At 41.3% G+C, this 26,555-nt stretch overlaps 1 protein-coding gene across 8 annotated transcripts; it reads right to left on the reverse strand.

The window, feature by feature from the left end:
- LOC135545690 (casein kinase I) lies at nt 1–26,555 on the reverse strand. Of its 8 annotated transcripts, none has more exons than XR_010456488.1 (12): nt 25,791–26,555; nt 25,275–25,381; nt 15,719–15,845; nt 15,405–15,503; nt 13,055–13,138; nt 10,543–10,682; nt 9,509–9,596; nt 8,483–8,557; nt 7,847–7,953; nt 7,374–7,486; nt 6,653–6,751; nt 1–1,799 (listed from the first exon to the last, which is right to left on the reverse strand). XR_010456488.1 is itself a non-coding variant. In XM_064973487.1 (11 exons), the coding sequence occupies exons 1-11, from the start codon at nt 25,911–25,913 to the stop codon at nt 1,792–1,794; spliced, it is 1,071 nt and encodes a 356-aa protein (XP_064829559.1). In that variant the 5' UTR covers nt 25,914–26,553; the 3' UTR covers nt 1–1,791. The 8 variants fall into 8 exon arrangements, 4 of the variants coding, with proteins under 4 accessions (XP_064829559.1, XP_064829556.1, XP_064829560.1 ...); XR_010456489.1 differs by having other exon boundaries at nt 9,518–9,596; nt 25,791–26,552; XR_010456490.1 differs by lacking the exon at nt 13,055–13,138 and having other exon boundaries at nt 25,791–26,549.

The raw sequence follows: 26,555 nt of genomic DNA on the forward strand, positions 1-26,555 counted from the left end.
GCCATTTGAAGCCATTTTAATATTTACAGATATAAATCCTGGAAGATTTTTTTTTCAAAACACCACCACAAGCACCTACAACTACCCTTCAACATCATTTTACCAGGAACTGCTTTTTCTAGATTACAGCAATACCTTTTTAGACCATTTCCACAAATGTGTCCCTTTGTCTAGAGCAATCGGAGTCTGATATCTTTGAAGAAAGTATTTCCTTATCTATCCCCAATCCTGCCGATGTCTCCAGTTTCCAAATGCTTACAATACTAAGGTTGTGTGGTCGTCAACAGGTAAATGTGTAAAGACAAGCAAATGGAAAGCAAAAAAAATGCTTTTTTTTCAACAGCCATCATCATCATCCAGGCATAAGGCATAAGAAGTCAGTGTGTTCTTCAAATTACAGACTGGGACAGTGGTGCTGACAAGTCATTTGAATTTATTCTGACATGCTAAAAGGGAATAAATTACACTTTTATAGAACGTCCAGCTGAAAATAGCTAATGCTGGGTCAGGGGGAATAGGACAAACTGCCCCTGGTGTACATCTGTTGTGACTACAGGCTGACTGAAATCCAAATGGTACTTGCCTTACAAGACTCAAAGTATATATAAAAAAAAGAAACCCTCCAACACTTTCTTCGCAATAAAAAAAAAGGAAAATTAGGAAACGGTTGCTACTCTATGCAGCAGCAATATGTAGTTGCAGAGAGAAAGTCCCAGAGTATTTTACAACAGGATCTGCATCCCCTTAGAAAGTAACAAAAACACCCTTTCCCCAAAATGATCAATTCAATGCAGGGAAAGACGACTATAAAACGGAAAGGGAAAAAAAGTTCTGATTTAAAAGTGTATATATATATATAAATTATAACAGGAAGGGCGGGTGGAGTGAGCACATTTGTCTGTCTCAAAAACAGAACATTGAGGCCATCCTTCATAGCAATTACATAAAACATTTTCAAAATAAATTCATTGATGCAACATTTTTTCTAAGCAATTTACAATTAGGTTTAGTCAAGTGGTGCCTAATTTATAATGAATATGCTTTTGTGGAGTTCATATTTTTTATTCGTTGTTTGAGACTTCAGAAGTACAATATTAATGCAGCATTCTAAAGAGAAACCTAGTGTTTTCATCTTCACATTAGAAGCTCTTCTAGCACATATCTGCAGGCAGAATCTTAATTACCTTTTCATAAAGGAAACAGTTTCAGATTACATCTTTCATTTTGCTTGAGGATGAGGGAAATAGGTTGAATAAGGAAGAGAAAATGGTTGTTTCAAATGTTCAATCTGACTGACGTGTGTCTGGGTCATCATGCCACACTCGGTGACAGAGGGAATGGGGGCAAAGCTGCTCTGACAGGCAGCCATGAGGTGAGGGAGGCACCCAAACAGCAGCTCTCAGAGGGAGAAAGTATCAAGGGGAAAGTATTGGCAGGTGCACAAACATCCGCAGTGAGCCAACCATTTCTTAGTTTTCCGTTTTGAAGAAACAAAAAATCTTCAGGGACAGGCCAATAGAGAAGGCTACAGCTTCGGAAAATTCCATACCAAGCCTGCTTTCTGTGTGGATATAGTATATACATACCAATATATAGATATATGCAGAGCATGTTATCTATATAGAGCGATTACATATATAGTATATGGAAGGAAAGTTCTTTAACAGGAAAAAAGGGTTGCCCACAATGCCTGGCAGGTTCTGGTGAATTTGATCCTAGATGCCGGGGTGTGATTGGAAGGCAAATCCTGCTACGGCCACTCTGCTCTGCTTCCTTTCATTGTCTTACTGCTCAGAAACCTGCAAGACAAACGAAGAGACAGAGAGGGGCCATTGGTTACACATCAAGTAGAACAGGTTATCAAACAGGGTTGAACAACTGCTATAAACGAGGCCAACTAAGTCACTGCAATTTTCCATCCCTGTAACATAAGTGCCCAGTCACCAGTCCCGCTCTGCAGCAAAGCTGGGACCTGCTGCTGCAGAGTGCCTGAGATGGGGGAATCAAACATTTATGCAGCCTTTACTCTGAGCCTCCTGTAATGAAAACATTAACCACCGCTTCAGCTTAAGAGGTTCACAACTAGCACAGGAGACAACAGCAGCTGTGTAGTGTGCCGGGGAGTGGGTATAGATGTTCACAACGAGCACAGGTGACAACAGCAGCTGTGTAGTGTACCGGGGAGTGAGTACAGACAGAAAGACACTAGTGGAACGGTGATGAAGGAAACAATGCGGCTTATCAATAAACCTATTTGAAAGGGCAACGTTACACAGAGATCAAACAAAAACACAGTTAAAAGACAAATAGGGATGTGGCCTGCTTATGTGAGCCACACTTCCTTCATACTTGTCTGCAGTGGAAGGTAACCTTTAAAGACAGCCATTAACCAATTACATGCAGCACACCCATGCAGCAGTTGGCCTTTGGAGAGGTGCCAATCCACAGGACACAAACATGGGCACAATAATCCTAAAAGATGTGAGGATTCCTTCATCTTTCTTATGGGCTCCTACAATCTTGTCTTCCTCAAGCAAGCCTTCGCCCATTGTTGATGCATGGCGAGCCTCATCCAGTGGGTTTAACTTCTTGGTGACTGGGGGCAGTATTGAGTAGCTTGGATGAATAAGGTGCCCAGAGTAAACTGCCTGCTACTCTGTCCCAGATGCTAATATATGCATATTATTAGTCATACTGGATAGAAAACACTCAAGTTTAAAACTGTTTGAATGATGTCTGAGTATAACAGAACAAATGGCAGGCAAAAACCTGAGAAAAATCCAACCGGGAAGTGGGAAATATGAGGTTTGTAATTTTTCAACTCTTTGCCATTCCAATATACAGTGTAAATGGGGTCATATTGCACTTCCTAAGGCTTCCACTAGATGTCTACAGTCTTTAGAACTTTGTTTGAGGTGTCTGCTGCGAAGTGGGGGCGAATGAGAGGGGATTGAGCCAGGTGTCTGGCAGAGTGCCACATGCTCGTGAGGCGTGGTCACGGGAGAGTTAGCTCTCGTTCCATTGCTTTTCTACAGACAATGTAATTCTCCGGTTGGAACATTATTGAAGATTTATGATAAACACATCCTAAAGATTGATTATATACTTAGTTTGACAAGTTTCTACGACCTGTAATATAACTTTTGGAACTTTTCGTCCGACGTTCAGCTGGACCTGAACACGCGCTTGGATTTGTTTACCAAACGCCCTAACAAAATAAGTTATTTGGACATAAATAATGAACTTTATCTAACAAATCAACCATTTCTTGTGGAACTGGGATTCTTGGGAGTGCATTCTGATGAAGATCAAAGGTAAGTGAATATTTATAATGCTATTTCTGACTAATGTTGACTACACAATATGGCGTATATCTTTTTAGCTGCTTTGTTGTCTGAACGTTGTACTCTTTTTCCGTAACTTAAAAAAAAAACATCTGACACAGCGGTTGCATTAAGGAGAAGTATATCTAATTCCATGTATAACACTTTCATCAACATTTATGATGAGTATTTCTGTAAATGGATGTGGTTCTCGGCACAATCACCGGATGCTTTTGGAACTACTGACCGTAACGCGCCAATGTAAAATGAGATTTTTTTTTTTATATGCACTTTAGCAAACAAAACATACATGTATTGTGTTACATGAAGTCCTATGAGTGTCATTGATGAAGATCAAAGGTTAGTGATTAATTTTCTCTCTATTTGTGCTTTTTGTGACTCCTCTCTGGCTGGAAAAATGGCTGTGTTTTTCTGTGACTTGGTGGTGACATAACAATCGTTTGTGGTGCTTTCGCTGTAAAGCCTTTTTGAAAACAGACACTGTGGCTAGATTAATGAGAATTTTATCTTTAAAATGGTGTAAAATACTTTTATGCTTGAGGAATTTTAATTATGAGATTGTCGTTTTGAATTTGGCGCCCTGCACTTTCACTGGCTGTTGGCGAGGTGGGACGCTACCGTCCCATATATCCCAGAGAGGTTAAATGAGTGCAGCGCAAGTCGGGACATGATCTCATCAGATCTGAGTGATTTGAGAAGCATTTTTGACACAAGCTCTCACGAGTCACGTTCCTCTACAGCTGTACCCTCCAATGTGGTTTGACTCAAAGGAAAGGTAGTTTTGCTGCAGGGATGACATGGGAGGGTGTCTTCAGAGTCAGAGGATTAATCCACCATGCAAATAAGCAAAAGTAATGGGTCTTAATTACACATGAAATGGCCTGCAGCTTTCGCTCAATGTGAATTGTTGGTTCAATTCAAATCCTAACACGGATCTGACGGATGTTCCTGGCGTTTTAAGTGTCTGTAGGGGCCAGCTGATGCAACAGACAAGTCTCACTCACAGGGGTGAAAGGGCAGCTCAATTCTCCATATGCAAACCATTAACAGATCAAGCCTCTTCTAATATAGCAAATAGCCTTTAGGAGACTTCACAGCAACATGGTGATGATGTTTAGGCCTTACAGACACTAAAGACCAAGCGATCATCAAAATGTTTTGAGAGTATGGCTGGGTTAACGGAGTTTGCTTTGAGCTTTGGCTACTTGTGTTTGCCTGATTGTCAACGTGGCTTGCTCTAAACAAATATCATATAATACAAGGCCATTGGGCAAAACAGGAGGGCTGAAATGCAAATTCACATTAACAACGTTTTCATTATTACAAGGCTAAGTGTGGTCAAGCCAAACTGGTATCCAAGAAACCAGCAAGTTCTTTCAAGCTTCAATAAGCCAGAGCTCGGCTATTTAAATTTCTGGCTGTGGGTACTCAGCACCTTCACTGGCAGTGTTATCTTAAATGGACAGCTTGCAGGAGAGAACACTAACCACCAGACCAGGAAATAACATGTCCTTTCTATACATCTTCATAACAAAAACATGAGAAAAAAGGCTGGGGGTCCATTTACATTTTTTTTTATATCAGTTCCAGAGGAAAAACTTTGATTTCTCCACCCCTGCATGAAAGGCACATAAGCAGAGCTCAACTGTGCTGCAGGCTACTGTGTGCATGGAGTCCACATACTAAAACAGACACCGTGTACACAATGGATTAGACCAATACCACGTCATCAACAAAATCATATTTATAACTAACCCCTCACAGCACTCGTTCTGTGTCATCATGCGGGATGTTCCTTGAAAGAGGGGGGGAGGGGGCATAGAGTCCTCGTGCTTTGATTTCCTATTCATATTTAATGGATTTCAAAGCTCTTCTCTGCAGTGAAGACACAGCACTGGTATAATTCGGGCCAACAGAGGGGCCAAAAATGATTTGCCTGACGTCATCGAGAGAACATCTAATACAAAAAAAAACTGTAACCCACAGTAAATATAAGCCACAGGAAGCCCTGTTCGAAACACGGTTTAACCAACAATACGTCACACAAACAAAATGGTAGAGGAGCAGAAAATGTAATGTGCTAAGTCAGAGGGGCTGCAGTGCTGGGGAAGAGCAGGACCGATACACTGAGCCCTCTCAGGGGTGCCATCCAGGTCACGTCACCCATTTACATGGGCATTCTTTCTCCCCAATCAACCTGCATTCAAACCCAAAACATTTTTGTCTAATAAATACTTAATCCGATTGTGTATTGAGAATTTAATTCAGCCCTACCTAAAATGTTGGAACCAGGCACTTATTGACTAATACACGTGGGAGGGAGGGCTTCATTTGAGTCATCCATGCACTGTGTGCACAAACACATGGTGTGTGTGGAGCAGTGAGTTCTGGGCCAATGTGACAGCCATGGTTTAAAGGGCAACTACACTTCCTGATTTGGCCTCATTTTAGATTTGGTTCATTAAGAAATGCTAGCGGCCATAACTGAATTCAAACGTGAGTTAGTTTCATGTGGGTGTTCACAGGTGGGAAGAGTTAGCCAATTCGATTCAGCCTGTTGTTGTGTGACCATGGCAAATTTGGTTAAACTTTGCATAGCCCATCTCTGGGGAGTTATCTTTTCTCATTAAATCCTTTCAATAATTGTTATTGAATTTCTGCAATTTAGTTGGTTTAAGGTTTTTAAGTCATTGAAATTTGGAGTTGAACTTTTTAAAATATTGTCCCATTAACATTGTATAATTTACTCATGGTCCTTAATTAACTAACCCCATTGGGATATCGAATGTCATTAAATTAACCATGTGCATTATGATCGGGTCGTGTGCCACTGCGCTCTGAATTGATGATTACTTGGGTGCTGGCAGCTGTGGGTAGGATTTTTTTAAACAACCCACAGAAAATGTTACGGTACCCTTCATTATTTAACATAACATTTAACATAATTATTTTCTATCATCTCTCAAATCTCAATATTGGACAAGACTAAGACCAAAATGATCCTATTTACACTTCGTAGTGAATTTTGACACTATAATCAATGTTTGACTCAAATCGATGCCACATGCAATTTATCATTTTCAAAATGGTGTATCTTAGGCGAAGTCGCTGTTTAATTTGGGGTGGGGACAAATAAAACACCACCACTATGGTGGTTTTAAGTAAAAGGGGGTGAGGCATTGACTTGGTATAAGCGTTCCTTTTACTACCAATACAGGTCAAGTGGAAGGCTGCTCTGCAATTTCATGCCAGAGATTACACACCTAAATGGGCTATTGCCTAATCCCTGTGGAAATCCTAGTCATCACCTGATGAAAACTGCTTCAGGTTTATTGAAAAATTGGGTTGACTCCTCTGCCATCAACCCTGGGCACCCGGGATACCCTCTACGAGAGGGAGGGGATAGACTGGAATTAAAAGAGGTTATTCAAGAGTCACATCACATGAGCACTAAAATCCACATCAAAACAGGTGGCCATTTATTACCATGAACAGTTGTATCATACATGTGTGTGCAGTGTGTGGCTAGAATCTCACTCCCACTGTATCTGAGAGCATTACAATAACGATTAACAAGTGTTAGATCCAGGAACAATGATTGCGAGAAATCAAGAGTCAATCGTACACCATTTAGAGAAGGGGTTAATTCAAGAGGGAAATCAATTTTAACATCCACAGAAGATAATAAAGCCACAACCCTTTGTCCCAGAGAAGAATAAAAGACATTGGGGTACAAAGTTAGTAGTCAAATTTCCCAAGGACGTCTTTGCATCTGCAAGACAGACCAATTGAATCTCTTTATCTTTCAGGGGCCTCCTCGAACTAACACTGTTGTGTTGTTTGTGGTCTCATTAATCCGCTGGGAGTTAATAATGTTCCAAATCCACTTTTTTTTCTTTTTTCTCCCAAGCACTTTGAAGGGGGAACGAAAATGAAAGCAATTGGCGTCTCCATTTTTGCACTTGAAACGTCGCTTGGCTTTTTGCTACTAACCTTTCATGTTACTCTTGGGTTTGTCAGTTTGCTTGCCTGAGGGAGTTTGTGCCGGTTGCCCCTGTCCCCCTGAGGACGCAGCCTGCTGGGCTGCTTTCTGCTTCAGCATCGTCCAGTCAAACGTGTAGTCATACTGGTGGTTCAAAGTCCTGGACAAACAGACACTTTCAGACATGCAGTCACACTGAGCTCACCTATATTCATCAACTCTTTACTGCTGCCAAAGGACAACTTGTTTTCAGCCTAAACATACATAAAAGCAGAAAGAGACTAAATGAAAAACACAGGTCTATAGAGGTTGCTCCTTTCACTGTTGTTTCATAAAGAACACTTCATTATTAACGTCTAGTAAACCTTAAGAACTCCATATGCTTTACATGCAATGCAAACAATTAATTTTTCCTGCCTCGTGGGTCTTGCAAGTGAGAGAAACATGTGATTTGGTGCACGTGCATTTCAGCTCCCTTGGGAACAGAGGTTCATGTTAGAGGTTGAGAAATGACAAGCACCTGAAGAGAATGCGGAACAGCTGACGCAGGTACATGTAGTCAGGTGCCTCCTCGAACCGCAGCCCACGGCAGTAGTTCAGGTACATGGCGAACTCTGCTGGGAAACCCTGGAAACAACCGCAGGAAAGTAGGAAGGTTATCTATCGATCCATGCCCAACTGTCTGGCTTACGGTCATGTATACATTATTTACCATGACAGTCGGTGCCAGAAAAATACCCTGAGATGCGTTCTGGTAAGGCAAGTTACCGAAAGAAAAGAGTTGAGCGTGTTTCACAAGTTAGTCCACAGCCTAACGCAAGGCATCAGGTTTAGCAGCACACGCTCTCAGCCAGCTACTTAAGTCTTTTAATGAGCAATGGCCATCATGCTTTCAGGTCCAAGGTGATGGATGCATAACAGCCACTATTTAAAGACTGGATTAGATTAGTGACACCAGCCAACATCTCTACTCTCGTACGCTACAAGACAGCCTTTAGAACCCCTTCAAACAGGCTCGTACTTCACTGGCAGATGTGGCTACTCATGGACTTCCATAGTAAGCATCTACCTTTCTGACCCGGAGGCACCAAATAAAAATAGGACCAACTCAGTCCGCTGGTGGGCGTGCCAGGTTGATTCTTCTATGTTCACTCACCTTACACAAAACCTCGACTGGAGTGGACATCTTCTTCTCGCTAATCTTCTCGTACTTCTGTTTCTTTGTGGCAGCCTGTGGAACATGTGGGCGAGAAATGAAAATGTTGTGCACCACAGTTTAACACTACCCTTTGCAATTTCTCAACACACACAAGCTTGTCACTGCCGGTGAGGTCAGTGGTCCATACAGAATGTAATGTATTAGTTTGGCCTGATGTGACTTACAGCACCGTGAAAGAGCCACCTAAGGGAAATATTCAGGAAAATATTGGGACATTTGAGGAAGTTTCGTATTTTTCTGAGTAATACAAATGTGTACATAGTGTTTTGCGACATAGCCTATCTTGATAGGCCGGGCAACTGGGGCTGTATGTATATGAACAATAGCTTGGTTCTGTAGGTATGTACCTAACACCTTGCTGAGGACTTTAGTTTTTATCACCGTAGGCTGCTGTTCCATGCAATTACATTAACACACAGCACAGATCTCTCGTGTTCCCTATTTAACCCTTGTAGCGTCAGAAAAGGGGAAGGCGCATTATGCTGCAAATGCAAGTCTTGGTGACTTCACAAAAGCATATAACTGAGTACACTCAAGGCACCCCATATCTCTGGAGTATTTATTCATTAAAAAAAAAAAAAAAGGTATCTAGCTAAACCTTTGGGAAGTAGCTGACCTCAACACTACAACTTGAATGGAACAATAGGGGTTATCTACAAGACTAGCTAACATTCTGCATTGTACAAGGCATATTATGTCATGCTAAACAATTTAATTCCTGAAGTTGTCAGAGAATCCAACTATAAAATAAAACATGCAAATGTGAATAAGTCATAAAAAATTGTAAATAATCTGAAATCAAGTTATGGAGACAGCTGACAATCCATTTATTTTATTGGGGGGGGGGGGTCTAGTAGCAGAATCATGGAGGAAAAGCTGTGGCGAGCGAGCAAGTTGGTTTCAATGTGAGTTGGTGAAATATGAACCACTTATATAGTGGACTGGGAGCCCTAGAGTACCTGCCTGGCCTACCTTTAGACCCTGCCAGGGCAGGCTGGTTCTGTTGAAGTACATCAGGACGTAGCCTAGCGACTCCATGTCATCTCGGCGACTGGAAACAAACAAGCAGAGACATTTAGCATTCAGCACGTAAAAAGGTAACATCACAGTTGGTTCAAGAGCAACACATTTGACATTAATCTCAAGGCCCTTTGTAATTGTAATGGCTAAGCTGTACACTAACTTTCAGACCAGTGACATAGCATTTAACTGGTAAAGTGCAAGCAGGGACTGTCATTGAATAATTCACTTGAATTAGAGGGTGGGATGTCTATCCTGTTACGGTGTTTCAACAGAAGGCAATCCTTCTCCACTACTTCATATATTTTGTTTTTGGAGCACGGCTCAGTAGAGAAGCCACATAGTGTTTTTTTTATATCCCAACTGAATGCTTCAAATGACATGAAAACCAGCATTCATAAAAAGCCTGTTTAGACAAGAACAAAAGGATTTCTAGCAATGTTGAATTCTATCTTATTACGAAAGTCAATGCTCACAACGTATCAAAGGTTTAAAGAAAATTACTGCACGCTTACGTTGCTGTAATATGCAATACAAATAAAATAAAAACATCTAGTCTTGGACTTCCATGCCTACTGTACAGCTCAATGCAGAGTGTTGGTATATAATGGAAGCATGACTGGCTAAATCACACAGCCCTGTTTGTCAAAATTAGGGTTCTGGGTCAGCCAAGCTGTTGGTGGAGGCTAGATTCTAACATGACCAATGAGTGCAGCTTGGTCATCATGAGGGCAAGCCCTTAGAGAGCCAGCTTGCAGCCCCAGCTGGAACACACAGCCTGAACATCAAAAGCTCCTTCATGCCACTCAAAAATGTGGCATAAAGTGCAGAAAAGACATATTAACCTCTATATTAATCCCTAGGAATCCCATCACTCCGGCTGAAAGCGTGCAAACAATAAGGAGTGAGAAGAGAATATCCAGCGAAGGCTGAACTAGATTCCAGATGACTATAGTTACTGGGTGGTGATCTCTTACCTCTGCTCGATGCCCAGGTGCGCGTTGATGCTGGCATAGCGTGCTGTGCCAGTGAGATTCTTGTCTTCTCGGTAAGGTATGTGCTGTCGTGTCCTGTTGTCCCGGTATTTTTTGGCCAGACCAAAGTCGATGAGGAACAACTAAAAGGATGGGGGAAAGAAAAAACATTGACATTTTAGAAATATCCTGATTCACAGGGAACGATTGACAAAATAGAGGCTGCCACTGTGCGAGATCATGGGTCTACTCTTCAAATATCCTGCTCTGCTCCGTGTACCATTTTACTAGCGAGGCAGCCATCCTCAAGGCCCCTGCTTATTATCTATGAAAACTGTGCTGGCAGGATCAGGGAACACCCAGGGGTCAGAGTCAGATGGAATCTCTGCAGCAAACTCATGAAGGTTTTCATTCACTAATAGCTCCCTGCCTGCTAACAGCTCTTTATGGTTGTTGAAAGCCCCGGCCATCACAGTCTTGTCTCAGATCGGAATGATCTCATTTGTTGACTGCCTGCCATACTTCTCCACTCTACTGCCCACACACAACTGCAGATTGCAGTCCCTGAGTGCCTCGCCCAACAGACGTTTTTCACTGAGGCAGCAGTGACCGGACTGGCAGATCCACTCAGCCGTGCCTATGCCTGCTTGGCTCAGCTGGGGATTCAAACCTTATTTCCTCCCGTCTACGCCTATCGGAACGTTATATTGTGATGCTTCGATCTGAAAAGTCAGGCCGGGAGGAAAGTCAGTTTCACACGCAACCGTCCACTTGCTGTAATCTAAGTAACACTCCCTTTTCCGCAGTATTCATTAACTTGCACCTTTGTCCTCTACCTTGATATACCTTCAGCTGGTGTTCAATAGCAACATTGCAGGCAGAATGAAACATTTCAGAGTCTATAAATACACAACGTAGCGAGGACAATGGCCACCCTAAATAGCATTTTCCAGTGTTCACAGAACAAAAGCAGGGTCTGGAGGAGCTTCCATTAAACCTGCAGAGCTGAAATAGAACATCAAGAAGTGTTAAGTTGAAGTAAGCTGCTATCTGGTAATTTGAACATTCACGGACTTCAACTAGGTCTAGGTCCTTAAGAACTACATAAATGGTGAGTTTTTTTAAATGTGAAAATAAGCCAACCATTACACTACAGCACTTGCATGAGCAATGCGTACAGTCGAAGGATTGCTGAAACTTAGTTTGAACCATCAGTAGAAATGAGAATGTGGTCCAAATACAAAATCTATCCAATGTGTGGAGGACAATTTCACCAAAAAAACACTTGTTATGATGAAAAGCATCCCATTTTCTTCTCCATCTGCTAATATTCAAGGTCACTGTGAATGGGTGGTCAGTTACCTTGTAAATGATACTTCAACATCAGAACTGTATCTGACAAGCCAATGACTTTCAAAATAGGCTACATGTTGGTTTCAACTAACATGCCGAGTCACTCTATCTTTGAATTTTGGTTCTTAGTTCAATCTTCAACATACCATACCATTACCTGAACATTCACAACCGTTTCAAAAGCAACCAAAGACTTCACAGGCCCACTCTAATCAAGCAAACTGTGAAACAAAGCAGCACAAACCTAGATACTTTTAAAAGTCAAAGTATGTTTCATCAGAAGAGTTTCAGACTGAGGATTCTGGTTGCAAAGCCATACTAGTAATTAACCTTCAAGGAGTCAAGTTCTTCCCATTTGAAAAACAGGAACTGAAAAATGTTGAACTCTAGGTCTGCTAATCTGCGAGCAAGCATAAGCTAACCACACCCGTCTGCCTGGCTGGTCCCGATCTGGCCTTTCAGGTCCTACATTTCCAAACATTTTCCCGTCTCATCATGGGTCAGCAGGTAGCCTAGAGAGCGTTGGGCCAGTAACCGAAAGATTGCTGGATCGAATCATGCATGCAAAAATCTGTCTTTCTACCCCTGAACAAGGCAGTTGACCTGCATGTAGCATTATAGTGGGTTAAGTAAACCAAATAGCTACAGTACTGCTGAGCCTACAAAAATTCTGTAGGAATTTAAGAAAATTGCCCTCAACTCAATGTTGGCTCATTTTGGCCAACACACATTTTCCTGTGATGACATATCCTGAAACCCCAAGAGATAATAATTTGTGAAACCAAGATAAATATAATCCTCTGTTTAACTGGCAAGTAAATCTCAAGAAACAGCGCCAAGGAAATGGAAAAGAAACCAAAATATAAAATTAGCCTAGTGGGCGCCGTGACGACTTCAAATGAGGAGCACGTCCTCCTCACAAAATCCGACAGCATCTTCCACTACTAGTCACCATATGTCCTTCATCCACCTAAACACAGATCCCTGCAATCTGGAGTAGGTGTTTATCTCTAGATTTGTTTAGCATGTGTGTCTGGTTTAATGCCAATATGGTGTTCACCAAATTAATGAAATAAAAAAGTAGTACTCCTAAATGGGTAAAATAAATCCCAAAAGCAAACAGAATTTGGGGGAGTATTAAGAGGCGGTTGTAGTTTCAGACCTGGTTTAATCCTGAGAAAGATGGGTCCTGAGAAGAACTAACAGCCAAGCTTCTTTTCCTCTTCCCCACTGGAGATTCCAAACACTGAACAAATAGAGGGTGCAGTGCATCAAACAGGATTGCTGACAATCCCACAAGGCCAGCGCAGACAGGCAACACCAAGGCTCAGAAAAAGAACGGGAGGAGAGGGAGGAGAAGGGGAAGAGAAAGCCAAAGGCCATCCTTCATCAACCAGCAAAGCATGAGCTAAAATCAGAGAGGAGTCTGTGGTAGGACTTCCTAGGAGTTAGCCTGGGCTTAGATGCAAGCCAGTATTTAGGCTTGGCAGATGGGGGCGGGAGGGAGATGTCCTGCAGGATATGCAGTCCACACTGCAATACCAATTTCAGAGGCAGAATTGAAGACAATATAACGGCCCAATTCCGATGTTATTCTTTCATGTAAAAAAACGGCCAGTATTTCCAAGCCTGTTTTGCGTTTTTGACTTTGCATTGGCCTTTTGATATTGCAGCATTTAATGCTAGCATTGGCCACAGTATAATTGCTTTGTACCATAATCATCCTAAAAATTTGGACCAACAGTCTGCCTGAGTGCAGAACACAATACGCAGTTGACTGACTGGCACAACTAGGGTCAAAAGAGAACTCAAATAATGAAGGCCATTCCCTAACATGGGTACTCATTTAGCAATAAGGCGTGAAAAGGCTTTGAAAAATGCAGCCACCCAACCCACCACCTCCTTGAGATCTCACAGGAAGCATTGGGTCCCCCAATTTTTGAAAATATATTTTTTTGTATTATCCTGAAACGGCTTTGAAACAGTAGACACCTTCAGTAAGGAAGAGGGTAGAATACTTTTGGCAGACTTTGGAAAAGCCCAATCTGGCAATTAGCAGCTCTACAGCGCCAAATAGAGGAAAAGCGTGCAGTACAAGAAAGAAGCATGAACTAATCTGCATGTAGCCGTCAATACATAGAGTAGATTTAGTACAGCTGCGAGAAACGCGTGACAGGACAGCCTTTGTGATAGTGGCTCTTGATTAGAGGATTTCTATAGAGCAGCCCTGGACAAAGCAACAAAACAAGCGGAGTATCACTCTCCAAACCATAGAGAGGAAGCTAGCGTTGGTGCAGTGTTCACATGCAATCTATTAAGAGGGGGGATTAAGGTTAAGGTTTAACAATTGCTCTTTGGCAGAGATTTATTTTCACCAATGGAGCCATGTCCAAATGAAGACTATTTCAGAAACACACTTCCTAAATTAAAGGCGACCACCCTATTGGGCACAAGCTAAGGGGCATATAAGCACCATTGTAAAATAGCAGATAGGAAGCAGAATGCAAAGTGAGTTCAGGTGAAGAGAAAGGCAGTTGATTTACACATTAGGATAGAGTGGGGATTGCAGAAGCTACTGCTATGCCAGTCTTCCCATCCATTGAGTTCAGTGTCAGAACTTGCAATCCAAAAGGATTGTATGCGCACCCTTGATAATGTTGTTCAATTTCAGTAAATAAACAAAGTGAAAAATTTCATGTGTATGAAAAAAATAAAATACGCTTTAGGCTGGCATTCACACAGACACACAATGGTAAACACTTATTCCAGACAGCACTGCCAAAAATGGTAATACAGGCTTCAATGCTTGAATACCCAAAAGGTACCGTTTCATTTTGATTAGACTAGTCTGATGAGTTTATATCAAGTAACACTAACGACAGCCACAGCTGGTGTGGATAGGTCCGTGTTAAAACACACATCATGCTTTAACTTTGCCAAATGTTGCCTGTCTGCAAGGGCTCAAAATAGTGAGTTATTTAAAAACAAAATACAAATCAGGCAACTTGAGATACAGTTTGTATATGAAAAAAGAATCACAAAAACGCTGTAACATTATTTTCTGCAAAGGGGAAAGAATTCATGGGATTACACATCATGCAGAAACCTTTTTGTTGTCCTGTCTAAGAACTCAAACAGATCCACACCTATGGCGCTGTCTAAGAGGGCCTGTATTACCTGATTGTAAAAGTACCTAAATGTGACTAACAATTCCATCCACATAACAAGTGGACTAAACCAACCCCAAACAATTAGCCTTGAAAATGTCCATTACCAGGACATGAAGCCTATTCAAATATATATATATATTTTTTAATCACATTGACCTCACTGAGGATTAGATAGTCAATATTTACACAATAAAATACATGAAACCACCAAAAGAGAGTTATATTAACAATATGGGCTACTTGTATCACTTCACACAATGGTGTATAAAATAAAAGTGAAACTAGGTCAGAGATTCACTCCACTTACTGCATCTGAGGAGGGGGAAACTGCTGAAAGCTTACCTTGTTACAGTGACGGCCAATACCCATTAAAAAGTTGTCTGGCTTGATATCTCTGTGAATGAAGTTCTTTGTGTGCACATACTCGATTCTGCTGATCATCTGTGGGGAAAACGCCGGTCAATCAGCTAGCGCAGAACTTCAAAATAGACTGGTCTTCTTAGTCCATTTTCAAACATTTCATAAGAATGAGAAATGGGCAAGTAATATTCTCCCTTTGGCAAATAAATAATGAATGTTTGTTTTTTTGTAACCAGACAAAGTTAAGCAAAGGGCCAAAGTGGAAGATAAAGAGCGTTGATTAAATTGAGTTTTACCTGGTCTGCGAGCATTAGTACAGTTTTCATTGTGAACCTGCGCGAGCAGAAGTTGAAGAGGTCTTCCAGACTAGGTCCCAGCAGGTCCATCACTAGGACATTGTAGTCCTTTTCTTGGCCATACCACCTGCAAGACAGCACCAACCATGCATCAATATTCATAACCATCAAATGTCATTTCAGTGTTTTCAGTATTTCAGTTGTAAAACTTTACATAGCAATTGAAGAGTAATTTATTAGGCCTATGTAAAATAACCGTTACTGCAACAGTTGTGTGGTCAAAGCTCATATTTCAAAACCAGAGGCAAAAATGTATGTGGAGGTTGAACTTTAGTCTTTAGGACAAAAACTGTTTGTATGGAGGTCATAATAACTCCATCCCAAACCCTAGGACTCCAGTGAGTTATTATAGGAGGCCTCAGCTATCATTAACAGACATGCATCTTTTTTTTAGGCTGGCCTGACAATAGTTAAAGCAGGGCTCTTCAACCCCGTTTCTGGGGGGCTACCATCCTGTAGGTTCACTCCAACCACAATCTAGCACACCTGATTCTAATAATTAACTGGTTGATAAGTCAAATCAGGTTAGTTACAACTGGGGTTGGAGCAAAAACCTACATGAGGGTAGCTCTCTAGAAACAGGGTTCGAGAGCACAGAGTTAGAGTCGGTCTAATCCTCACAGCTCTGACATTCGAGGTCAAAGAGACTCCCAACACTTCTCCAGTACACTGCCAGGCCAGCAGTCACCAGGCAACCATCTTGTCCAATATTCCTCTAAACAAAGAGGTATTGTCTGGGAATGATGTACTGCAAGAGTCGACACAGCCATTTCGCTACTCTGACAGATCTTGTTTGCGGAATTAGCTACGGGTGTGGTTAGTCAATAACACTTTCACAAGACCGTCCATGGTGGCAGCAAAGAAAATACACTTTGAATAAAGTAAACAGTTCCAAACTCTGCATTTCTATGAGCTTACACACACCCAGGACACACACTCCCAAGCACAAGCGTAACAGCCAAAAAGTATGGTGCTATGCAAAGCTCTTGAATGTTTGGTCAATAGGCTGATAGTCAGCCAAGATTTTTAGTCAAGCAGTATGTATGGCACACGAGACACCTGTCTGATTCAGGTGTGACTGAGTGGACAAATCCATTGCAGGGGCAGTGGGTATGGCACACCAGTAGTACATTTACAGTTACTTATCATAAATTATAATTCAGTGTTTGGTTATGGTCATTTCTGTTAATGCATTAAACACATTATTATTATTATTATTATTATTACAGTCCCACTGTTGTCATTGTAGGAGTGGACACATTGTTTGCAAAGCGCACAACCTAGGCTACACTTGTGAGAAAAAGGTTTTGGTTTATTATTTCATTCAATTTACGAGTTGTCAATTTATTAAATTGTCTTTTGTTTGGCGCGTTCCTGTCAATCTTGTAAGGACATGCACCTGATTATACATAGAAGTAGGCCTAGGCTACCTGGCCTACATGCAAATGTAGGTCTATAAAATGTTCCCATTTGGGGATCTGATACCATTTCTGATTTAAAAGCTACAGTGGTGGTGAGTAAAGAAAGTTATTTTTTCTTTGCCTCAAACAGCAAGTAAACAGTCTGACCATAGTTCCTTAACATAGCCTATTTGAAAAACCTTTCCAGCTCTCTGTGTGTGGGGGGGGAAACATGTCATATTTTGATCCGGGGGAAACGTCATAAAATAGACCTACCTGATTACTTCTTATGCATAGCGCAAATAGCCGACAGCTGTGTCTGTCTGGAGCTCACTGGTATGGGAAACTGATGTCCCAGAATATTTTATACAATGTTGTAAGTTTGCTAGCACTAGCTTCTGACTGGACTAAGTTAGTTGATACAATGTTTCTAGTTCCTTGAAAATATTATTTTCCTTCTGTTTAGGCTACATTGATTCATTATTAAATCACAGTGCCTAAAGCGTCTGAAAAGCTCAGTAGCCTACATAGATTTTATTTTATCCAAACAGGGTGTCTCTAAAATTTGGGCAATTGAACAGACGACTCTCGGTCGACACTCCTATAGACAGTTCAGATGCAGAACAATTTAAACCTGCCAATCTTTAGAATGCAAAACAAGATATTAAAAAAGTCAATATGCTAATGAAGCAAGTGGCGTGACGTCTTGAAGGAAGCATCCTCCTACATTTGAGAATGTCAAATAGAGGGTTGACAGTCAAACAATAGCTTGTGAATACAAAGATAATCCTGGCAGATCTGGGTAAACTCAATTCTTTACTCAAATTCACCATAGAAATATAATTGTACAAACAATGTACAGTTGCAGCCAAATGTATTGGCACCCGTGCCCTTTTCTTAAATAGTTCCATCGATCTAAAATAAGTCGATTTATTATTTTTTTTAAACAGGAGAAATATGGGCATAATATATCAGTGGAAACTCAGGCTGTTTAGAGACAATCCAAAATGTAACTACAAAGGAAACTAAATTAAGGAAAGAAACAAGTCATTAACCGATAGGCCTAGCATTTTTTAAGGTGGAATTTTAAAAAGAGGAAGAGTTTCATAATCTCAATGGACCCAAGAGAAAATGCATAAGCACAAGCCTTCCCTTTGTTGATTATGCTGCGTTCACGTCATGTCGGAAACGAGGAACATCCGACTTAAAATGAACCAAAGTTATTTGCGTAGGGCTTCCTATTGGTTGATTGTGGGGAGGCTTGTTCAGCAGGTTGTTCTGGAATTGACAAAGTTCCATGAGTTTTTTCACTCTCTCAGCTCGTTCCTACAGTAACCTTCACAAACAAACATTCTAAAATGACTCAATTCAAAAGCACTATACAGCTCCTGATATTACCCACTGAGCCTCAAAGCCTGCACTGCACATTAATGTACAATTCACACTCATGTACCAATAACTCTGAAATGGCCTTTAGCCCTTTGAGGTGCCCAAGAGAAGAAGTCACCTGCCTAGGTAACACGCAGTATATCTGCTGGAGGTACCAGCTGATAACCAGCTTTCAGTTGTGCAAATTAGAAATCACCAACCCCCTCCTTACCTACCAACGGCTGGGCATATCCATGAATAGTTAACCAACACAAAATGGGTCTTATCTGTACACTGTATGTAGCTAAGTAACAGAATGCAGCTCTAGAGATTAGGTTACCAGTAAGCCACCATGCCTTGGTCAACAAGCATCAACTTAGTTTGAATATACCAACACACAGCCGGCAGTTGGCTAGGTTTCAAGTGGACTTCATCTGTTGATGGTCTTCTTTACTAAAGAGGAAGTTGGGCTCTGAGGCAGCAGGCAGCCTAGTGGTTAAGAGCAGTGTGTCCTTGAGCAAGGCACTTAAGTTTAAGCCAGTCTGGATAAGAGCATCTGCTAAATAAATAAATAAAAATGTTTGCACAAGCTTCCGAAGCAGGTAATAATGGAATTATTTTCATCTCAATAACTTGGCTCTACAACCCTTGAGTCAATTAAGTGGTACAATTTTTCCAGAATGTTTGCACTTAAGTTTAACCACTGGCTCTAGTCTAATATCCCTTTCATACACAGACCAAAATATGTCTAATATACCACGCCTGCATTTTTATACCAGCCTTTTCAAACATCTGAAAGCAGTAAAAAAAAAAAAAAAAAAAAAAAAAAAAGCCACCTAAAGACAATCACGATTCCTGCAATTTCACAGACCCTGTAACCAAAATACAAGTACTGGTCTGTGTGAATGGTTCTCTGCTTTTTAGCAGATCAATTCATAAATTGTGTTGAACACCTCCCTAATTTTAAATGCAAACAGCCGCATGGTTAACCAACACCCCCCACTTTGCCAGTTACCCACGATATGTATGCAAGGGGTATGTATACCTGCAAATAAGCTAAACAAGGGGATGTTTGAAAGAGGGTCATAAACATGGCCTTGTATTGTTTACATGTATCATCACATATTCTGTCTGAAATGGGTATAAGTAGGTCTAATTAAAATGTGATGAAAACAGGAGATGGGAAAAGCATTGGAGAACTTTCCAGATCAAACCTTCCAACTCTCATTGTGGAAAGAAAATGTCAGGTGAGTTACATAACAGAAAGGTCCCTAGACAGGTGCACCAGCCAGATGCTGATGTACCTAAAAACAACTGGCTATGAGAGTACAGAACAGCAGATAAAATAGTGTGGCAGCCCCAACATATCTAGTCTAAATTGTTCTAGTTGGGTAGTGCATAATATTCAACAATGTATACAGTGCATTCACAAAGTATGTAGACCCCTTTGACTTTTTCCCACATTGTGTTACGTTAGAGCATTTCATATTTTTCCCCCTCGAGATACACACAATACTCTATAATGACAAAGCAAAAAGAGGTTTAGAAATTTTTTGCACATTTGTTAAAAATTAAAACCATAAATCACAACTATTCAGACCCTTTTTACTCAGTACTTTGTTGAATCAATTACAGCTTCAAGTCTTCTTGGGTATGACGCTACAAGCTTGGCACACCTGTATTTGGGGAGTTACTCCCATTCCTCTCTGCAGGTCTTCTCAAGCCCTGTCAGGTTAGAGGGAGAGCGTTGCTGCACATTAGGCCACTCAAGAACATTCCAAGACTTGTCCCAAAGCCTGCTTTGTGCTTAGGGTCGTTGTCCTCTTGGACGATGAGCCATCGCCCCAAGTTGGAGGTCCTGAGCGCTCTGGAGCAGGATTTCATCAAGGATCTCCCTATACTGGGCCTCCCGGGTGGCGCAGTGGTCCAAGGCACTGCAACGCAGTGCGAGCTGTGCCACCAGAGACTCTGGGTTAGAGCCCAGGCTCTGTAGCAGCTGGCCACGACCGAGAGGCCCATAGGGCAGTGCGCAATTGGCCTAACGTCGTCCAGGTTAGGGAGTGTTTGGCCGGCAGGGATATCCTTGTCTCATCGCGCACTAGCGACCCTGTGGCGGGCCGGGCGCAATGCACATTGACCAGGTCACTAGGTGTACGTTGTTTCCTCAGACACATTGGTGCGGCTGGCTTCCAGGTTGGATGCACGCTGTGTTAAGAAGCAATGTGGCTTGGTTGGGTTGTTTCAGAGGACGCATGGCTCTCAACCTTCCCCTCTCCCGAGTCCGTGTGGGAGTTGTAGCGATGAGAAGACAGTAACTACCAGAAATTGGATACCACGAAATTGGGGAGAACTTTATTTTAAATTAAAAATACAGATCTCCCTATACTTTTCTCTGTTCATCTTTGACTCGATCAGGACAACTCCCAGCCCATACCGCTGAAAAAAATCCCCATAGCATGTTGCTGCCACCACACTTCTCCGATTTAAGAATGATGGAGGCCACAGTGTTCTTGCGGACCTTCAATAATGCATTTTTTGGTACCCTTCCCCAGATGTGCCTCGACACAATCCTGTCTAGGAGCTCTATTGACAATTCCTTCAACCCCATGGCTTGGGTTTTGCTGTGACCTTAAATGGACAAGCGTGTGCCACAGGTGGAGTCCAATCAAGTTGTAGGATCATCTCAAGGATGACCAATGGAAACAGGATGCACCTGTGCTCAATGTCGACTCTCATAGCAAAGAGTCTGAATACTTGTGTAAATAAAAGGTATGTTTATTTTTAATACATTTGAAAACATGTCTAAATAACTGTTTTTCAATTGTCATTATGGGGTATTGTGTGCAGGTTGCTGAGAATATTTATTTAACCCATTTTAGAACAGGCTGTAATGTAACAAAATGTGGACAAAGTCGAGGGTTCTGAAAACTTTCCAAAGGCACTGTAAATAGGCTTCGTTAGAAGGTGGGGAAAAAGTTATCCAGAAGGGTCATGGAGGGGCCAGTAGTCTTATCTTTCTATTAAATCATTCTAAATATCAGAGCCTAATGATCAAGGGCACCCAAGTGGCACAGCGGTTTGAAGCACTGCATCTCAGTGCAACAGGCATCACTACAGCCCCTGGTTCGAAACCAGGCTGCATCACATCCAGCTGTGTTTGAAGGTTTTTTAGGGCGGCGCACAATTGGCCCAGCGTCATCCGGGTTTGGCCGCTATCGTAAATAAGAATTTTCTTAACTGACTTGGCTAGTTTAATACATTTTTTTGTAAAAACATTCAAAAGTACCCTGACCCTCAACCACGGCAATATCCCAGCGTAAATCTAGGCATGAACTATTCACCATTAGGCCTAAACAGCATTGACAGAACCCTACCTGAAACAAATAGGTACAACATTTTAACCAGAATCTAGCTATGTTCACAACCTCATATATGGTATGTTATCCATTCATGCTTTTATACGTTCTATTTACACTACCGGTCAAAAGTTTTAGAACACCTACTCATTCAAGGGTTTCTTTATTTTTACTATTTTCTACATTGTAGCATAATAATGAAGACATCAAAACTATGAAATAACATTTGGAATCATGTAGTAACCAAAAAAAGTGTTAAACAAATCCAATTATATTTGAGATTCTTCAAATAGCCACCCATTTGCCTTGAGCATTGCACACTTGGCATTCTCTCAACCAGCTTTATGGGAAAGACACCTGCAATGCCTTTCAATTAACAGGTGTGCCTTGTTAAAAATTAATTTGTGGAATATCTTTCCATCTTAATGCGTTTGAGTCAATCAGTTGTGTGGTGACAAGGTAGTGGGTACAGAAGATAGCCCTATTTGGTAAGAGACCAAGTCCATATTATGGTAAGAACAGCTCAAATAAGCAAACAGAAATGACAGTCCATCATTACTTTAAGGCATGGTCAGTCAATACAGAAAATTAAGAACTTCGAAAGTTTCTTCAAGTGCAGTCACAAAAACCATCAAGCACCATGATGAAACTAGCTCTCATAAGGACCGCCATAGGAATGGAAGACCCGGAGTTCATTGGAGTTACCAGTCTCAGAAATTGTTGCCCAAATAAATGCTTCACAGAGTACAAGTAACAAACACATCTCAACATCAACTGTTCAGAGACTATGAATCAGGCCTTCATGGTCAAATTGCTGCAAAGAAACCACACCAATAAGAAGAGACTTGCTTGGGCCAAGAAACGAGAAATGGACATTAGACTGGTGGAAAATTGTCCTTTGGTCTAGAGTCCAAATCGGAGATTTATTTCCCACCGTAAAGCATGGAGGTGGTGGTGTGATGGTGCTTTGCTGGTGACACTGATTTATTTAAAATTCAAGGCACACTTAACCAGCAAGGCTACCACAGCATTCTGCAGTGAAACACCATCCCATCTGGTTTCGGCTTAGTGAGACTATCATTTGTTTTTCAACAGGACAATGACCCAACACACCTACAGGCTGTGTAAGGGCTATTCTACCAAGGAGAGTGATGGAGTGCTGCATCAGATGAACAGGCCTCCACAATCCCCCAACCAAATTGAGATGGTTTGGGATGAGTCGGACCGTAGATTGAAGGAAAAGCAGCCAACAAGTGCTCAGCATATGTGAGAACTCCTTCATGACTGTTGGAAAAGCATTCCTGGTGGAGCTGGTTGAGAGAATGCCAAGAGTGTGCAAAGTTTGGCTCAAACATTAAAATATTCCACAAATTAACATTTAAGGCACAACTGTTAATTGAAATGCACTCCAGGTGACTATCCCATGAAGCTGGTTGAGAGAATGCCAAGTGTGTGCAAAGCTGTCATCAAGGCAAAGGGTGGCAATTTGAAGAATCTCAACTATAACATTGATTTATTTAACACTTTCTTTATTACGACATGATTCTATTTGTGTGGCGGCAGGGTAGCCTAGTGGTTAGGGCGTTGGACTAGCAACCGGAAGGTTGCAAGTTCAAATCCCCCGAGCTGACAAGGTACAAATCTGTCGTTCCGCCCCTGAACAGGCAGTTCCTAGGCCGTCATTTAAAATAAGAATTTGTTCTTAACTGACTTGCCTTGTTAAATAAAGGTAAAAAGGTTAAAAAAAACAACTACTCACCAGTAGTGTTTATCTGTAAATGACCCAATGAAATCAAGCCACACCCAGCCATGATTACAGACACCTGTGTTTCCCTCAAAACTATACAAACTAGTGACCCGCAGTGTTTGTCATTATACCCTGATGAAGACAAGCATGTCTGTTGAAATGTTGGTAATTAAATTATTAAAAAATGTTTTACCTTTATTTAACCAAGTAAAACCCATTGGAGGTTAAAAGCATATTTTACAAGGTGACCTGGCAAGAAAGCAAAAGGGAAATAGCAACGTGTACATAAATGACAGAAAATTACAGAATATACTCGTTAAAAAACGGTCACAAGTCGCAGATACAATTGAAGATTAGAAACAACTGCAGCTATCACAAACCGTGTTGCCCGTTTTTAGACTGATCAACAAGGGCACTAAATCTCCCAACTTGAATATATTTTGAAGCATGTTCCAGGATGAAGGGGCATTATTGCATCTGAGCTCCTAGTGTGCGGCTCTCCTTTTCTTTTTCAAGTGTTCTACCCAAGCCAGCACCCCGCCAAAGCAGGTGTGCGTTTCTTTCGCCTCCACACAATCTTAAAATAGCCACATACATATTCCACATTTCCCTACATTCAGTATATAGGAGAAATGTGCAATATGTATTATGCATGTGGCTATTTGAGAAGTGCACAATGTGTACGTTGGGTAAGGTTTAATGCATGTATTATGCTGAATGTGTAATGTACAGTGTATTTTGTAAACGGCAGTACTGTGTCCAAGAATTTTCACCTTGGGGACATTAAAGTTGATCCTATCATCTTTGATGGCTTTAGTATCCTTATGTCCCTTTTCCAAGTCAAATGCAAACAAGTGGTGTTTCTTGTCACAACACCATAAAACAATTGTGTATCACTGATAATATTGATAAATTATAAGTCAACTGGGTAATTGAGCCTAACTCAGTTGTTTTAAACGTGCACAGCCAGTTTACAGCCTGCCTGCCTCGATTATTAATTTCACCAATGTGTCAGTGAACTAACCCATTACCCAAGTTATACTCTACATATTGCCCTATAACCTATGAAATCTAAAATAAACTAATTGTAGGTGTTTAATGAGAGCGAGATACGGTCCTACTTCAGCGTTGAAGTCACCTTGAGACAAAAGCAATTGGCCCAGATAGCTAGTTGTTTTCGCTAGTGCTGAGCCGCCATTTCCTAACAGGGAAGGAAGACATGTTGGAACAAACAATAAAAGAGGAGCGGCCATTTCCAGCACACCGATTTTTTTTCGTGGCCTGGTGATTTTTTTGCACGTTAAAACTAGAGCAGTGAACACACATTGTGAAAATATACATGGCTCATGAAGGATTGGTCAATAGAATAATATTGACGTTAAAAGGGAATGTAAGTGGAACGTTTACATAAGCAAAGATCAAGGAAAATCATGAAGCCTTGGCGATTAAAGCTAACTAATGCCAGCTAACTAGCTTAACTTACCAACTACAACTGGCATATGGAAGTAAACCAGACATGTTTGCATGAGAAATGTAACTGTACAAATACTGTACAATTAGCTATGACTTTACTCCACATACAACTCCGATATTAAATTGTCCAAAATAATGAAAACGTATATTACCTTATGTGTGGGATTCCAACTCCTCCTTGTAATATTTTGTACAGTTTGCTTTCATATAACAACTGTGGGTGTCTGGCTTTCTGAGATTCCAATTTTACAGCTACCTCCTGTAAAACAAAATGATCAGTAAGTTAGCTAACGTAGTAGTCCACCGAGTTAGTAACACTTTAGACTAGCCACGTTAGCTAGGCAGTGTTTAGTTATTAACGTCACAGATGCATAGTCTATCGTAATTTACTAACTAGGTACAACAAACGTGTTATTTCTAAGAAACGAACGTTATGTAGTCCGTCACACGTTTTAGTGTGGCCAATATCGACAAGTATCTTACATGACAGTTAGCTAGCTAGGCTAATTTTAGCTGGGTATTCATTGAGCATCGTTGGCAAATATTTCAGCTAACTTAGCTAGCTAACGTTAGGAAGGCTAAGCAATCTTCTGTTCAATCTCTGAGTCGGCTTGGCTGTTGGTTAACACAGCGAACACTAAGTTAAGCACTAGTTAAATGTTTATTACCTCTCCATTTGTGATGTTGATCGCCAGGTATATGTCACCAAATGATCCAGATCCAATTTTTCTGACAAGTTTGTATTTTCCACCAACAATGAATTCGGCTTTTGAGCCGCTGCTGCTTGCCATATCCTCAAAATCACGAGCAACCCCAATCAGTTTAAAATAGTATTTTCTGGGACTGCTCCGTCGGTTCCCCTACTCGGCCAGCTCGTTATCAGAACATATCGTGAACATACAATCCTGGTTGGTCGTAGGCTATGTACTTGAAACAATGTAATGTTAGCGAACTAGGACAGACTTTGTTTATTCTCATGCGATATTCACAAGCTAGCTAGTAAAAAACATACAAAATAAACCCAACACTTATCACGAAAAAGGCCAAACAATTATTCTGAAAACACTTCTAATGTGCCGTGTTAGTCCGTCGCCCAGTGCCTCGTCGCTAGCCTGCTAGCGTCGAGCTATCGAAATGACACCAGTGGTACTGCGAAGCCTGGTTCGATAATCTGTTTGTACCACCTCCGCGAGAGGGGCAATATTGTTCTTGTTTGTCAAATTTTCGATGAAAGTTACAGCTTTTATGTGACTCTCCTTTGTTCGTATTATATTTTACGGAAACCTAGGGTCGCTGCTTTCCTTCAAAGCGCAACCCACTCACTCCGCCATTTTCTTGTCACTACTCCACAAAAATGCACTGTCCGTCTCGAGGTGATTCTAGCTAGCTTAGCTTCAGAACAAGGCGCAGGCGGGCGCGAGAAACACTGGGGG

Source organism: Oncorhynchus masou, chromosome 9 (assembly GCF_036934945.1).
Source record: "Oncorhynchus masou masou isolate Uvic2021 chromosome 9, UVic_Omas_1.1, whole genome shotgun sequence".
Classification (NCBI taxonomy): Eukaryota; Metazoa; Chordata; class Actinopteri; order Salmoniformes; family Salmonidae; genus Oncorhynchus; species Oncorhynchus masou.